Source organism: Centroberyx affinis, unplaced genomic scaffold (assembly GCF_046629955.1).
Source record: "Centroberyx affinis isolate AG114_WGS23_722 - 3 ecotype Tasmania unplaced genomic scaffold, CSIRO-AGI_Caff_v1 ptg000082l_1, whole genome shotgun sequence".
Taxonomy (NCBI): Eukaryota; Metazoa; Chordata; class Actinopteri; order Beryciformes; family Berycidae; genus Centroberyx; species Centroberyx affinis.
The window spans coordinates 407,185-424,042 of NW_027278790.1; the positions used below are offsets into that span (position 1 = coordinate 407,185).

Sequence of the window (16,858 nt, forward strand, 5' to 3'; positions counted from 1 at the left end):
TAGAAGTGTGGAACCGCAGAAAAACAGGAATCCAGGTTTCTATCCTCTTCTCACTGTGAATGTGAAGCTGATAGAGGGGGGATGTGACACAGCTATTTTATGCTTCTGTGTACCAGAGGCCATGTATGATCCTCTAGCGCCACCTAGTGATCAATCTCCATTTTGTTTTTCATGACGTAAGAGTGCGCTCTGCACCTACAGACCAAATCAGGTGAAGCAACACATTTCTCCTCTGCCTCATTTTCACTCTTCTTCTCTACATGTGTGCTTTGCTTCCTCTCTAGATGATCTTCAGATACAATTGTTATGTAAAGGTGTAAGCTGCAACTATTTTACTGAATTATTGAGTTGTTTCTGTTATATTCATTGCCAATTTACTTGTGCACTATGCTATTCAGTCACACATAAGTTACTTCATACAGCAATTTCCAATCAGCTTTTAGTCTGTCCCCCTACTTTATGCTTGTATGCATTTTTTTCATACAGTACTTTTTGAATTAGATTTACATTTTGGAGCTTTGTCAAAAAGCATGCAATTACTTCCAATTTCCTGGTATATTAGGTATATCAGACATGCTGGGAATATAAAACTACTTTAATTGGACTGAGTTCTATTTCTTTAGGACTCTGCTGATAGTTTGTATTGGATTTTTAAATTATTTTTAAATCTCCATTCTCTCTTCTTTTTAAATTGTTTAGTTGCTCCCTCTAAATACATGTAGACTATGCCAGTGAACACCTGACAGCACTGTATGAGCTACTACAAAATGTTCCACCATGCAAACACACATTTTCTTTCTTTCATTTCCTTCCCTTCTACAAAGACCATTTTCTAGAAAATAGCGAGTAAAGCTCACTACAGTAAAACATGGTAAAAACTAATCATCTTAGACATCTTAGAAAGTACAGGCATATTGTCTTTGTAGAGAAAGGGAATCCCTCTCATGTTTAATTGATTGTATTCTGTGATGTAATTTCATATCAAATTCCCTATATGGAGAAGTCAAGCCTTTTACCACCAAAGGCCAATATGATGACTGAAGTTCAAATCTGTGACCTTTGGTTACAGGACGCGCTCTCTAAACACTGGGCCGCCCTGCAGGAAAATGTCCTATAAGTTTCTCTTTAACTTCCTTACTGACTGCTATAAGCACTAATTAGGAGGCTGTTGAGGGAAGACCCATAGTTAATGGGGTATACTGTAGAATACGATGCTCATAAAGTGCTCATAAGTGGTTTGTAATGACTGATAATGAATCAATACACTACTGATATGCATGTTAATAAGAAACGTAGTTATTAGTTATATAAACACATTAACTAATAGTTAATGTGTTTCCTAATCTAAAGTGTTCCTGAGATTTTCAATCACAATCGATAAAGTTGGAAGTTAGGGAGTAAAACCAAGTCACTCACAAATGCTTTCTTATATTTTATTGTGATGGGGAGTCATAAAAAATGGAGCAAACTAAAATAAAAACAATACAAAATGACAGTGGATTTACAAAGGGCTTGAAGGGAACAAACAATATGCAGCCTTTGACAGTACAATGGAACAAGTTGGCACAGAACAGAAGAGAGGGGAGCGGGACGATCTAAATTTGGCTTTGAAATAAAGGGGGAGGAGTAACGTCTTCATAACAAGATCCTTCATTACAACGGCAAGGACTCATGCTTTTTAAATCACAGAGTTAGAATTCAGTAGCTTCGTAACAACGCGAGGAGCGGATGCACATGTAACAGTTTCTATTTCTCACTTCATTCCTGTCTTTTTTTTTCTTTTTTTTAAGCTTAAAACAGAAGTCATGTTTACATAATACATGTTTTTTTTTTTTGTTTAAAACAAACTTCAGTTCCCAGAACCACACTTTGGGATTTTTGTTTGTCTTCAGATTATTTTTCATACTAAAATATATTATTGTATCAATTCAAACTACAGTATTGTACACTACAATGTGTAATAAATAACCATAAAAGAAAATATAAAAATAAGACACATAAATATAAAAAAGTCTTCTAAAAACTAAACAGGTAAATTTTTTTAATCAGTGAAAAGGGTTCTAATACTGCCATTGTTGAAAAAACATACACAGGACACACACAAAAAAATAAAAACCAAACTAATAATAAAAACACTGTTCGGTAAAACCAACTGAAAACACTTCATAAAAACAGGAACCACATTCACTAACGTTTGTTACCTGAAGTGCGGGACAGCTTGCCACCGTTTTATCTATTTCCAAGAACAAGTGCAGTCAAATAAGAACGGCTGATAATCCGGAGGAATATCAATCAATATCTTACTGGAAAGTCCTTCTGTCGCCATTATACTCCAAGTTAATCTTGGTTTTGTATATTTTAGATCTTGAGTCTGCCTGCTGGACCAGACTGTACAGTTTGAATTATCAAGTTCCCTCTGCATTCAGAGTAGTTTTGAGATATTGAACATTAAAGTTGGCAAATTTAGCATCTTCTTTTTTTTACCCACTTAAGTAAACATTTTCAAACCTCCAACTTGAGTAATATATTAATGTCTCATTTTTTTTTAACAAACATGTCCGAGGGAGCCTCATAATTCCAAAGTTTGCATTCACAGCCGCAGGCGAGCTCAGTCCACTTTGTATTTCTGATGGGTTTTCAACAGGGTTCCCACACATTTCCTATTTCAAAATGACTTACTTTACTTACTTACTTTTTCAGCACATTATCTCCTTGACCGGAATTTAAAGATTGACAGACAGTTGCAACGTAAATATGGGCCATATGACTGTCAACTAGGCTATGTCACTCTATAACTGAAGATTATTCATCAGCAAATATCACAGCTATATAAAATAATTGTGTGTACCGGACTGCAGCAGTATTTTTCTATCCTTTTCCAACTTTTTTCAGAAAATATTCTAATTAATTTTCCAGGCACTCCAGGCCTGTAGGTAGGAACCCTGTTTCAAATATTGTGCGACGTGACTCCGGTTATTCACCCGACTCAACTGTGTGAAGCTGCAAGTCTGAGCAAGTCAACAAACATTAGTCAATATGGGTCTTGTGTAGGTAACAGAGGGACATAATACTGGCTACATCTGTGAAGAAGAAATGATAACACTGTTCAATGGCACTTTTAACAGCACACAGGTCTTGCATAAGGCTGGAGGCATTGGGGTGGGGCTAGTGACAGCCCGTTCCTTCACGTTATGACTTCATATATAAGCTAATAACACTGATCACTGACTGAGAACTAAAGTCAACCCAAACGAGGAGAAGCTCGGTAAGGATGGGCGTGTTTGTTTTGGAACCTCAGTTAAGCCGGAGGGGGGGTGGAGCCTGCTTTTGAGGGCTGTTTCACCGTCATCTGAAGACTCCGCCCGCTCAGGCTACGCTGGGTAGCAAAAAGTAGGCGCCCAATGCTGGCTTTGAGGTCGTGACTCTACCTTCCCTGATAGGACAAATTTGGTTATGGCGTGCGGAAGCCACATCATCATCCTGACTCCCCATCCCACCCACAACCCTCCCCAAGAATACTTGTTTTCCTTAAGGCTAACAGTCAAACTGAAAACAAAAGTTATGCTAGCTAGCATAGGCTAACGTATGCTAACACCAACGAGATCTTGCTAGCTAGTGTATGTATATAACACTGAAGGGCAGACAATGCATGAGGCATGTTGTATCCATAGGTAAACCAGGAATACTGTAGTGCAGAGGTTTTTGTTCGTAGAACTCAATAAAATACTGATTTAGCAAACTTCATTGGCAATAAAAAGGTATAGAAATCTTTCTCGTCTTTACAGGTTAAAAGGTTTTCGAACATGAGCAACAAGATTAGTAACACTGACAAAATGACCAAAAAAAGAAACAAAACAAAAAAACAAAAAAAAAACAACAACCTGGGATGTCTCAGTAACATAAGATACAGCCTAAAATGGTTTAAGTCTTTACTCTGACAAGTTATGGGTGAGTTTTGCTTTAAAATCTGTACTTCTATAAACATTTTTTTAACACTGATATTTCATTTCCACAAGAAAAAAAAGTCACTGCTTTTTTTTTTTTTTCAAGTTCAGGCACACCTGGGTTTTTGTACACAGTAGTGGACCGTAAGATCTGGCAACCGCTGTGGTTTCTACTGATGGCAAGATGCGGTTTTGTCTCGATTACTTGACACCAATGACCGTCCAAAATTCACGTTTCCTTCATTCGGCGTTTGTCACCACTTCCGCTGTTGGCTCGGCACTGTCCGACTCCTCCCTGATGCTTTTGTCCGTATTTGCTTCACCGTCTGCCATTTCCTCGGCATCCTCACTTACCGCCGCTTCCTTTTCTTCGCTTCCTTCTTCCACCTCCTCTTTCTCCAGCTCCTGATCCTCCTGATCCTCCCCCAGCTCAACCTCCACCACCTCACAAACTATCTCCTCCTCCACCTTCTCTCCGTCCGGCTCCTCCTCTCTTTCCACCTCTTCCTCTCTCGTCGTCGTCGTCGTCGTCGTCTCTTCCTCTTCTTCCGCTTCCGCCTCCTCTCCCTCGCCGTCGTCCTCGAAATTCCCCTCGTAGATCTCGCACTCGCCGTCGTCCACCTGGACAACGCGGATGTCGTCCATGCACATGGCCTCGTCGTCCTCGTCCTCCTCTTCCTCGCTCTCCCTCTCGTCCGAGTCCAGCTGGGAGGGCGGGGTCGTGGTCCGGCTGTCCGACTGCGGCCCGGCGCCGGGGCTGCCGATCCCCTCGCCGAGCCCCGGCTGGGCCTTGCGCGGCCCCGAACCGGAACCCGCGCCCGGCCCGTCCTTCTTGCAGTAGGAGTAGCGGTGGTTCATGTGCTGGGAGTAGGAGCCGGAGTGGGAGAAACGCTTGCCGCACTTGTCGCACTGGTAGGGTTTCTCGCCCGAGTGCAGCCGCGAGTGCTCTATCAGGTGGTGCTTGTGTTTGAAGGCCTTCTTGCAGACGCCGCATTCGTGGGGCCGTTTTCCTGGAGAGGAAGAACGAGGAGAAGAGTTAGAGCAGGGCACTAATGCTGCGTTCAAGACAACTGGGAAACATCCCTCCAAAGTGGGGACTCTTCTCTGAGTTTCGAGTTCCCTGACATGCAGTTCTGTGACATCACGTAAACATATATCAACATGGTGGCGTTCATAGTGAATGGTAAGAACAAGGAATACAAGTGTTTAAAGTGTTTTAAGCTTTTAAATAGACTTTCAAGTTTCTGTTTGTGCATGGAATACCCAAACCCTAACCCTTTAGCCAAACAAACACAATTTTCTTTCAGACATCCACATTGTTCCCACCTCAACCAGTCTGAGGTGGGAAGTACAGAAGTTTCCCAGTTGTCTTGAATGTACCACAATACCACCAAGGTGAGATGTGCCATTCCCTGCATAGCTGGGTGGGTAGAATAAAATCCTCCAAAGAATTTCCAAAACACAACCCAACACACTGATGATAGCATGAGCTGAAATGCACCACTGACATCCATAAACGCAGCCAGCAAAGACTTTCTGCCATACGAAAACTAAGAGCACTTTCTGTCGCACCTCACCTTCTGTCACTACTGTACAAAAGCATCATCCAGCCCATCTTACTCTGCTGCTCACCCTGTTTCTTCACCATGCTAACTGCCACAAACAGGAACAAACTCACCCGCATCACACATAACGCCTCAAAAATCATTGGACTCCCCACCCAAAACCTCTCAGACCTTAACAACAGAGCCCTAACACACAGAGCACTCACCATAGCGCACGACCCCACACACCCCCTCAATCCACTCTTCTCACTCCTCCCATCAGGTCGCAGGTACAGGTCTCTGACCTGGAAATGGGCCCGTTTTAAGAAGAGCTTTGTCCCCTCTGCTATCGAGGCACTGAACAAACTGCCACGCTGAATGTTATGTGTGTTATATGTATGTATGTATTTATGTACTTATGTATCTATGTATTTATGTGAGGCCTGCAAAGCTGTGAAAACAAATTTCCCTTTGAGGGACAATAAAGTATTGTATTGTATTGTACTATGCATTTGTGTTAATAAATTTATAATTTTGGCTATATTTTTGTCCAGCTAATTTTTGTCAATGTGTGGAATATATCTTTGATCTATCTTGTATCTTTTTTACTTTATTAGTTTGTTCCATACATCTGCAGCAGCACTCATCAGACAACAGCAATGACATTCTTCTACATTTTTTAAAAACACAACCCTTAAAAGAAATATGACACTAACACTGCAAAGATTAGGGATTCTGTTCCCATTTCAGCAGGAAGAGCAAGGCATTGACACTGCCTAAGATAGAGGATTGTTTCCAACTAGGCCCACCAATTTTGTATTTGTATTTGTATACTTTATTATCCCCATGGGGAAATTTGTCCTCTGCATTTGACCCATCCTATACACACACTAGGAGCAGTGGGCAGCCGCAGTACAGCGCCCGGGGACAAACTCCAGTTCTTTTGCCAGTGCCTTGGCCAGGGGTGACAGGAGTATTAACCCTAACATACATGTCTTTTGATGGTGGGAGGAAACCGGAGCACCCGGTAGAAACCCACACAAACACGGGGAGAACATGCAAACTCGACACAGAAAGGACCTGGGACGGACCGGGGTTCGAACCCAGGACCTTCTTAGTGCAGTGCTAACCACTGAGCCACCGTGCCGTCCGTCCAATGCTAAAATCTGCTCACGGAACTGTAAGGTGCTTTGGTTAAAAGTGTTCACTAAATGTTATATGTTAAAGGGTCACTCAGTAATTTATGACTTTTATCGCCCTCTATTGGCAACCAAGGAATTGCAACACCATGTAATGGACAGAAATAATGGTGACATAATAGAAAGTTACAGTTTCACAATAGAATGAGTAAGCCAGCTAATTAGAGCAGAGAACCAACAGAAACGTCTAGTGAAGAGTTAATATGTCATGACATAAAATAATGTAATAATAATACTGCTTTGTTGTCTTGAGAACCAAATGTGATAAGCATCATCCTCCATCTTTGAGCAGATACAGGATGGAGGATCAGAACGTGAGTTTTGAAAGCCAGATGCACCTGGTCAAGTAATTGTTGATTCATTGGTATTTTCGAAAACACCCTACCAACCCTGCAGATATGATTATGGTCATTTTAAGAGTATTATAATAGAGAAAATAAAAGGTTTCGCTGTTTTAAATACTAATGAAAATTCCCTGAAGGATTCCCAATAAACAAACGTTGAAAGAAATGAGCTCATTTTACTGGACCTGGTCTGCATTTTGAACCCAGAGGGCAGAAACCTACTGGACCTTTTCCACAAGGAAGGAAAGAGCGTGTATGTGAATGTGAAAGTGTGTGTGCACATGCGTGTGTATGTGTGTGTGTGTGTGTGTGTGTGTGTGTAGGGTGATGTCATGGCTGGACCAACACCCACCTGTACACAGTAGTGGAGTGCACAGCTAACTGCTAACAGACTTAACTAAGACCATGTCCAAATCTAAGGCACGCTAGATCATAGGAAAAATATCCTGTTAATTTGCCTCAGGAGTCGTCTTTATAAAAACTACTGAGGTTGACTTTTTCGGAGCTGGTAAATTTATAGGCCCAGGGGTCCCGTAAATGTTCTACTTTACAGCCTCCATGACACTAAATATCATGTAACTAAGATATTTACACTGATACAACACATTTAATAAGATATGATGTCATATGTAAAATCATAGCCTTGAAAACTAGGAATACCTTTGGGCAACTCAATGAAGAAAGAAAGGAAAAACAGAAACCACCCAGCACCGCTAATGATATCCACCAGACTTGGATCAAATAGCATTTAAAATCTGCGCTTGACTGAGTTTGCCTAATGCAATGGAACAAACGCATTAGTCTCTAAATTGGTAATCCAGTCCATGTAGATTTGGGAGGTTTCACTTCACACACTATACAGCCACTTAGGAAAAAATATTACCTGATGCTCAGATTTAAAAAACATAGATGATATAATCCTTTAAAATGTTTCTGTTATGTAGGTACGGTGCTCAAGATAGCTAACAATGTAAATAATATATAACTTATATAATATATTAATGACTTTTACTTCAGAATAGAAGTCACACTTTCCAGATTTCAACTCAATTTGGAAAGATGCTCTTAATACAAACTCAAGGTAAAAAAAAAGAAGGGATTTGCTTGAGCAATATAAATTACTAAGAAAGTCCATATGCTGGATAAGAAAATGGACATGAAATAAGGCTTCTTTGGTACATCAGTTTCTTTTCAGTTTGCCAAGCTGTATATTTTTTATTTGACACATGAAATAAATTAATCAAGATATCTTTTTGAGAGTGCGGATTTCCCTTTTTCTGGTTCTTGACTTGAGCAATATAAAATAATTTAAAATAGCATTTCAAGCAACTTTCTTTCGTCTTAGCCATACCTGTGTGTTCGTATTTATGCCTGAGCAGGGAGCTGCCCTTCTGGAAGACCTTGGAGCAGAGATCACAGGGGTAGACGCCGTTCTCCAGCCGCCGCTTCTTGGGTGGCGAGGCTGAATCCGAGTCGTTCTGCTCCTCCACCGCGGAAACGCCCTCAGAGCCGCTGTCCTGCTTCTTCTCCTGCTGCAAACGGAAGGAGATATCACTTATCATCGTGATCGACTGATTTATTAATTGATTGCAAAATGTAAGGCGGAGGCAGTGGCGTAAAAAAAGTTGGGGAGAATGATGGTGACTGGTTTAAATTTGCAGATCGTCTGGGAAAATCTGGACAGGGAATGTGAATATGTAACACTCTCCCTTCCACTGAGTTGCCCTTGAACATGACACCTTCAACTGCTGCAGTGGAGACTGTGGGAAGCTTTCAGGTGTGAAAGTGTCTCACTGCATCAATATGAAGGAGGGTGTTGCTGAAAAAGAGGATGCATGCTCAGCAGAACTCTTTCCTGATGTAGGTTAAGAAACAAAAAGCGATACTTTGGGTATGAATATCACGTTTAGCAGATCATTTAACTGTGGAAATTATCTTTACAGGCCTGATAAAAGCACGTACACAGCATACAAAAAGGTACCTGGAAAACACACAACAAAGTATTCCAGTATGTGCAGCATGTGGGCTTTAGTGTGGGAGGCCAGTATCTCAAAGAGCAGTCAGGTGTCGACTGTTTCAGACATATGAGGGTTTTCACATGACGAGAATCGCTCAGTGGGTTTAAGTCCGTCTTGCTTGTCTTCCAGGTTTCTGGGAGAGAATCCAACTCCCTTGTCTGCTGTTGTAATGCCCGCTGCAGCCAGGCGTGCAGGAGGTATTAGTTAACTTCACCTGGTACATACATCATTCCAGAGGCGGTCTGGATGGAGCCCAAACCGTTTATCCGGGTCTGGAGGCTGTTCTTTTCCACAGACAGCCTCCCCAAAGCGGCCTATTCAGTAAAGCCACAGGAAGCAGCGCCTACTGCATTTTGCACAGTCCATGGATACAGAATGGACTTTTATGGTACGTAGGTTATTGTGAATGAGCATATTTGGTGTAACGCGTGTGTATGAATGGGTGTGTGACGATCACACTTTGTAAACATATGCTTTGGACACTAGGCAATAATGAGAGGTAATGAAGGTTGAAGAATGTTTCTGAGAGATATTTCAACGATTTCTTTATTGTTCTATTGTCGTGTGGCTTTGACCCCTGTGCTCCTTACTACTGCTGCTATTGCTAGCATCTAGGAATTTAAGCTTAATTCCATTGTTGGACTCATTGTGTATCACTTTGGTTAATGGTTTGGTCGCTTTGGTCTATTCTATTGTAGCAGGAAAAACTGACTTCAGGTAGAACAGACACACTTACCACCCAAGTGTTTACGCCTTCTTTAAATATGTAAAAATCTTTTTACTGCTTGGTCTGAAACTGTGTTATAGTCAAAAAGATCCTGGGCTATATGAGTGCTATCAGTGGGATGCTATATAATAACTATTATTTACTAGTATTTACTAGTATTTATAATGGCTGGAGATACCTTTTAATGGAATTTTATGAACAGTAAAGATGGCAGATCACATCATCTATTCTTTTTCATATTTTACACTCCTATATTCTGGCACAGCAGGTGCTTGAAAGCACCACTAGTGCTTGAACAAAAGAAAAGTAAAATAACAGAATAATTAAGCCAAATGTCCCTCTTATTGAAAGAACTATGAATGTTTTGCATCATAACAAATCAACACAAAAATGTTTTACCGCCGCAGTCTGCAATAGAGCAGGAGCAGAGCACACCACAAAAAAAAAAACCCCAAAACAAGACAAAAGTGGAACAAACACTACAATTATTTCCAGGCACCCAGAGGAACACACTGCTACATGTTAGTCCTACCAACCTTATGTCCGTTGAGCACAACAGTCTTGGCCCCGGTGGTGCTGCCGGCTGTAGTGGTGTAGGTGTAGGTGAGCTGGGGGATGAGGATGGTGCGCTTGGTTGTGGTGTTTATGGCGCTCAGGCAGCCCACCGTGCCTTGGCCCGCGATCGCCACCAAGGTGGGCAGCTGCGCGGCGGTGACGATGTTAACCGGGCTGCCGGTCTGAGGCGTGGTGACGTAGATGGTCCCGCCCTGCAGCTGCTCCTTCCTCAGGCAGCTCAGGTTCAGAGGCTGCTCCTGCTGCTTGGCGGGAGGCGGGGTCCTCTGGGTGTCGGACCCAGCGCCCATCTGCTTGGGAAGGGAGAGGTCCAGCGGTTCGGCCTGGGTGTCCTGGGCCTCTGGGTCTTCTGGCTCGCTTTTGACGACGACGAGGTCCCCGGTGGTGAGGTTTAGTGGTGCGAGGTCTGCAGGGGCGAGGGACGTACTTACAGGTTCTGTTGGGGGTGTGGCGGGTGTTTCCTGGGCTGGTAGGATCCTGGCGGAGTCTTTCTCCGCCTCACCCTCCTGATCTGAGGTGACGTCTGGGCTGGAATCTGTGGGCTGAGTCTTTATGGAAACAGTTTTGGAGTCATTGGCGTGTCTGCCCACGGTTTTCCCAGAGTTCATCTTGGCAAACCACTTTTTGACCACTTCCACCGGAATACTGACAGAGTCTGAGATCTTCTTCAGCTCCTCCTCGCTGGGGTTGGCGTTGGAAGCAAAGTAGGTCTTGAGGAGGGAGAGGAGGTCGTCCACAGGCGGCTCCTCCAGCGTCACCCCCGCCTCCTTCAACAGAGCAGCGAACGACGGGTCCAGGGCGGCCGAGTCGACGGCCTCCCCGTTGGCTGCTTTGTGGTGCTGGAGGAGGTGCAGCGCCTCCAGGCCGTCGGGACAGTCATCGCATAGTAAACATGTACTGGTGCTACTGGCTTTTGGCATCTCGGCTGTTCGGGGGTTCGCAGTCTTAGCGGTTTCCGTTTCTGGCTGGGCGGCTGCCTCCGTCTCCATTGTGGAAACGGGCTCCGATTCCGGTTCCGTCTTGACAATGGTGAGGTCGGTGGGGATCGTCTCCACCTCTGCGGTTGGGGGTTCAGCTGTTTTGGTGGGGGTGGGGGGTGCAGTGGTGGAGACTGTGGGAGGGGCAGGAAGATTGTTTTTGAGAAAAAGCGGAGCGGGCTGGGTGGTGGCGGTGGTGGAGGCAGCAGGGTTGATGCTGTAGTTGATGATGATCTTTGTCGTCCCGTCGTGGTCCACGAAGGCCGGCAGGCTGATGATCTGCTGCTGGGGCTGCTGGACCACGATCCCCTGCTTCCCCTGCGTCACCACCCCGTTGGCCGTCCCCAGCACCTGCCTGAGGATGTTTCCGTCCATGGCCACCTTCAGCACGTTCTGCAAGTCGCTCAGATTGATGCTGATGGGCGACATCAGGCCGACCGTGGGCACGACCATGGCCACGCCCTGCGGCAGGGCCGCGGCCGGGACCACGGCCGGCTGCGCCACCCCTCCGTTCACCACCCCGTTGGTCCCGGCCGACGGCGCCGGTGCCGCCGTCACGGGCTTGCACTCGTATTCCACAGGTTCGGATTTGATCTGGGTGACGGGGAGCTGCTCTTGGAGGGGCTTGCTTTCGGCTTTCTCTTTCAGGATCATGCGGGTCGGGGCGATGGCGACGGGAGCGGGCTGGGCGGTGGGCGGGGCCGGCTTGATCGCCGGCCGCGGGACGCCGTTGGGAGGCACCGCGCCCACGCACTTCTTACTGCTGATGTGGGAGCTGTAGGAGCCTGAGTGGGAGAACCGCTTCTTACAGTTGGAGCATTCGTAAGGTTTCTCACCTAGGAGGGGCACAGAGAGAAATTAATAAAACTTAAAAGTGCAGCTTAATTACATTTTCTGCATTAGGTCAACTTGAATTTGCCTTACTTGTCATTCATTGTTTTTGTTATGTCACTTTCCTCATTGAGTGTTTTTGTCATTTAGTTTCTCCCAATTCAGTTGTGTCATTGTTTTTGTTTATTTCTTTGTTTTTTAGTTTAGATATTTTTTCCTTGTTTTTTACATGTGAAATGTATAAACATTTGTCTCTTCCTTGTATCATTCATCTTTTTAATCTGTGCAAGTACATGATTGCTGAACTCCACAAATCAAAATCCTCAGAGGACAAACATGTAATTTGGAAAGCATGAAGTAATGGAGCAACCACAAATTAAGCCATCTGAATTAAAATCCTTATGCCAACACTAACACAGTTATGACACAATGGACAGGAGAGAGTTACAGCTCATAAATAACTGATAGCAGAGTGTGGACTAGAGCTTTGATTGGTGACTTCGACTGAGCCAGGCCATGGACTGTGTGTGTGTGCGCGTACGCGTGTCTACGTGCGTATGTGTGTGCGAAAGAGACAAGGTGATGGTTGCCATGGCAACAGCTCACCGCTATGAATGCGCAGGTGCTCCTTCAGGTGGTGTTTGTATTTGAAGGCCTTGGCACATTCGGTACACTTGAACTTGCGGTTTCCTCCTGCCGTCGGAGTAACATGACGCTGTGGCAGACAAAAAGATAATGATGAGGATGATGAGGAGGAAGAAGGTGATGAGAAACTGCAGCAAGAGATGTGTGTTCCACACATTTTCAGTCATTAACATAAGCCCTTTTAAGCCGTATTATTCATGGGAATAAATACGCAAATAGGCCAATACAAAGGAAAAAATGAATGAAATCAACACATACAATGCTGAGTGAAAGATGTGACATTTTAATAGACACAGTAAAGATTTAGGTTTTCTTCAGTATCAGGTCAAAGGTAATAAAAAGACATTGATTATCCATGCAGAGGCTTAGTTTTTGCTTAGGTCAGCAGCCAGTGAAGCTGCTGCTGAATTTTGAAGTAACGATAAATCAAAGTGCATGAGAGAAATCCAAAAAGTCAATGAAGTCATCAGGAGATGAATGACACCGAGATGCAGCTCTATCAGGCTGAAGAGAATCACCGGGAGCGCTGCCCACTCTTTAGTACATCAGCAATAACCAGCGAGCTCCTGTACATTAAGCCAAAGCCACTAAGATGACATACTGCAAGTCACAGCAGCACCCAGGGGATACTTTGGCAAAATAAACAGCACTTTTAAAATTAGATGGACAAGTGTTCCTCTGGGTCTCTGACAGAGAGCCAGCTAACGACTGACGGGGAAAGAGAAGACGGATAAGACATACAACAATTAAGCAATAATATATCCGCTGACTATCAGTATTGGCCGATATCAGCTTTAAAAAGCAATATCAGTATCAGTCAAATGTTATTTTTATTTTGGCTGGTGAAATTGGCATTTTTGGGAGATTTTTTTTCTAGGAGTGTGTCACTTACAACAACTGTCAAATTGGCAACAGAATAAAACTAACATGGTCTTTTGTTTAAAAAACACTTAATTATCTAAGATAGGCCTGTCTGAAAAGTTTAACCTGTTTCGCACCTGCATTAAGATTCTTACAAAAATGTGTATCGCTATTGGCTGATATGGGAGGGAAAATATCAGATATAAGTATCGGCCTCAAAAAAACATATCGGTGCATCCCTTCCAATAATGGAAATGAGAAGATATGAAATATCCAGTAAGGGTGGTGACACACAAGCTTTTTTTGGGCAGTGTATATGGGTATCGCTTTCAGCATCAGGCGACTAGTCAGGAGTTTTGTAAGTGAGCCAAAGGATTAAAATCTCTTCAGACGTTTCCTGGCAAGAATGTGTTCCTGACATGTGTTAAAGCAATAATGTTAAGGCAACTCCTTCAGCACTGTTTCCTATCTCAGATGCCCAAAACATTTCTCTGTCTATCTGTGCCTTAACATATATTCTAATGAAGCAACATTGAAGCAACGTACACACACACACACACACACACACACACACACACACAGACAAAGACAGTTAGCAGTACCACAGTGTTAGCAGTACCAAACACACTGGATGATAATTGATTCTTAATGTGATGCTTCTATGGCAACACGGCAGGCTGGAGATCTGAAGCCTCAGCAGCGTTTCAACACCATCCATTCATATGTGATGTTGCTATATCACATTTTCTGTTCACTGCCACTACTCTTCTACAGTCTGCTCCATGTATTTAAAGACCAGCAAGACTATAGAGCGTTCATGTTCATGTTCATATTTCCCGATTAGATTGCAGTCAAGTATTTGAGGGTGTTTTTGGATTTCATTAAATTAGCTTTTCCTCATGCATGTCTTGGCCTCCTGTAATGTACTTCCTGACAAGAACACCTTTATTAAAAACATGAAGCATTTTGCCTCTGGCTATCTGAAGGTTTCTGAAAGTTAGGGCTTTTTAAGACCTTTTTAATGCTACCTGAAATTGAACTGCAAGACCAATTTAAAAAAACAAAACAAAGAAACAAAGCCTATTTCTGTTTGAACACGGAACATAATTAATGTTCTGAAACTACGAACGGGCAAGATAAGGAAAAGGGCAACAGGAAATTAATTGCGAAGGGACATGAAGTCCAACTGTGTTTACTGAAGCAGATATTATGAAACAAAAAACATGTTCTGAATATTGTACTAGTAACCCTGTTCTGCATTAATCTAAGAAGGGACATATAACACGAAGAAACCTGTCATTGCATGGTGATAAGACCACTAATACCTGTATTAAGACACACTGAATTTAGGTAATACTTTTTAATACTTTTTCAGACTTTTTAAAGGCCTGTAGATACCCAGAAACCTCACAAAATAACAGACTCAAGAGCGGAGTTTCAGATCAAGGCTGTTTGATCCGCCTCCTAGCGTGCGTTGGGACATTGATACCGACTGCCGTGTTTGAAAGCGCTCGTGTGTGACGCCTCCGGTGCGTTCCTGCCTTCAGGCTCTGACAGTACCTGCTCTCTGGTGCCCTTGTGGTGGCTCATGTGCCTCTCCAGCTGCGAGCGGTAGGTGAAGGTGTAGCTGCAGTGCGAGCAGCTGAAGTTGTCCTCGCTGGTCTCGTGACGATACTTGATGTGCTCCTTCAGCGAGGCGTTGCGCTTGTAGCCCCGGGAGCAGTAGGGGCAAGTGTGCAGCTGGGAGAAAGCATCTGGCGTGCCTGGGGTAAAGAGACGGAGAGTGAGATGTAGGGGGAAGCTTATAGGCTGCCGTCTGTCTTAATCTGTCTCTCTGCACTGTCTCTCTGCACTGTCTCTCTGCACTGTCTCTCTGTACTTTCTCTCTGCACTGTCTCTCTGTACTTTCTCTCTACACTGTATGCGAGGCCTTGTTGTCTTTGTATCATGTGTGACAGCATCGACTGCACATGACTGCACCAATGTCACTGAGACAAATGCATGTACTTTTAATGGACTTGGCGATTAATAGGATTCTGAGATTTCTGGGATGAGCGTCTAGCAAACGGATACGAAACACATCGATCACCTGTGATTGATCCTTAGAGGTAATTTTTCAGTTAACAAGTCAATATAGAGGACAGTTAAACCTGTAAAAAAATTTAAATAAACATTCCCCTCTAGTTGCAACAGAAAAGTAACCCCTTTAGAAACAATATCCTCAAGAGGCATGGGTAAAATATAAAAGGACTAGATAATAATGATGTAAAAAGTGATAGTATAATAACACAAAACCCAAGTTGAAGCTGCACTGTGCAACGTTTGTGGCTCCAAATGTCAGCGAGGGGTTTGAAAAATTTGAACTTCAATACCCAGAAAGTCTGTGAAGTGACGTCAATAAATCAACATGGTCTCAGTCAGTGGGGATGGGACGCTTTTCTTTGTTGCAGTCCCACTTTGAGATTTAGACTGATGGCACAGCTGTATTTTTATGAGACAATCTTGTCTAGTGCAGCTTTAAATAAAAATGAAGGAGTGTGGGAATTCATAAAACAAGAGAACATCCAAGTTATAGATGCCAATACTGGCAAAATACACCAGTTATATATACCAATTCAGCATGTACAGTACAGTACAGTCATAGACACAAGCATGGGGTGGTGTGTATGTGTGTGTGTGTGTACCATTTTCATCGGCGCCCCCTCTCTCTGGTGTGCTCTGCTCGTCCTCCGGGGCTTCTGGGTAGATGACGGCCGTGTCTCCCTGCTGGAGAATCTCCTCCACCAGAGCATCCTTCGTCTCCTCCTCCTCCTCCTCTTCCTCCTCTGACACACACTCCTCCTTCACTGAAACACACAAACACACAAAGTTTAGGATCATTTTAGCAGCTGGTGAATGGATGTATGAAACAGCATCTGACCCTGAGAATTTCTCCTTTTGGGTTGAACAGAGTATCACAGAAAAAGGGAAAACTAAATCATGTATAATTCAAAAATGTACATTGAAACTGCTATTGACTTACTACTAATGCTGTAGGTCAATTATATTTCTTACAGTGGATATGACAACCTTCTCATACCGACAGTTTTCATTAGAAACAGAAAAGTGAAAATGAAGGAACTCTACTTCCTGAATTGACTGAATTCAAAGTGAATTGAATCCCAATCCCAATGGTTTTTAGAAAAAAGGTTTGTG

General features: G+C 43.4%; 1 protein-coding gene across 1 annotated transcript; it reads right to left on the minus strand.

Annotated features, from left to right (window-relative positions):
• Positions 1-3,631: 3,631 nt before the first annotated feature.
• On the minus strand, positions 3,632-15,268 carry LOC139646152 (zinc finger E-box-binding homeobox 1-like). Its single transcript, XM_071522085.1, has 5 exons — positions 15,224-15,268; positions 12,764-12,872; positions 10,313-12,162; positions 8,383-8,563; positions 3,632-4,954 (listed from the first exon to the last, which is right to left on the minus strand). Exons 1-5 carry the CDS (start codon positions 15,251-15,253, stop codon positions 4,185-4,187), a joined length of 2,940 nt encoding a protein of 979 aa, XP_071378186.1. The 5' UTR covers positions 15,254-15,268; the 3' UTR covers positions 3,632-4,184.
• Positions 15,269-16,858: the final 1,590 nt, after the last annotated feature.

Excerpts from the sequence above, each read along its gene's own strand:
- LOC139646152 (XM_071522085.1), bottom strand. The coding sequence starts at position 15,253 with ATGAGCCACCACAAGGGCACCAGAGAGCAG. Across the intron at positions 12,873-15,223 it reads ACAAGGGCACCAGAGAGCAG|CGTCATGTTACTCCGACGGC; the intron begins GTACTGTCAGAG and ends TGTCTGCCACAG. Across the intron at positions 8,564-10,312 it reads TTGTGCTCAACGGACATAAG|CAGGAGAAGAAGCAGGACAG; the intron begins GTTGGTAGGACT and ends TTCCGTTTGCAG.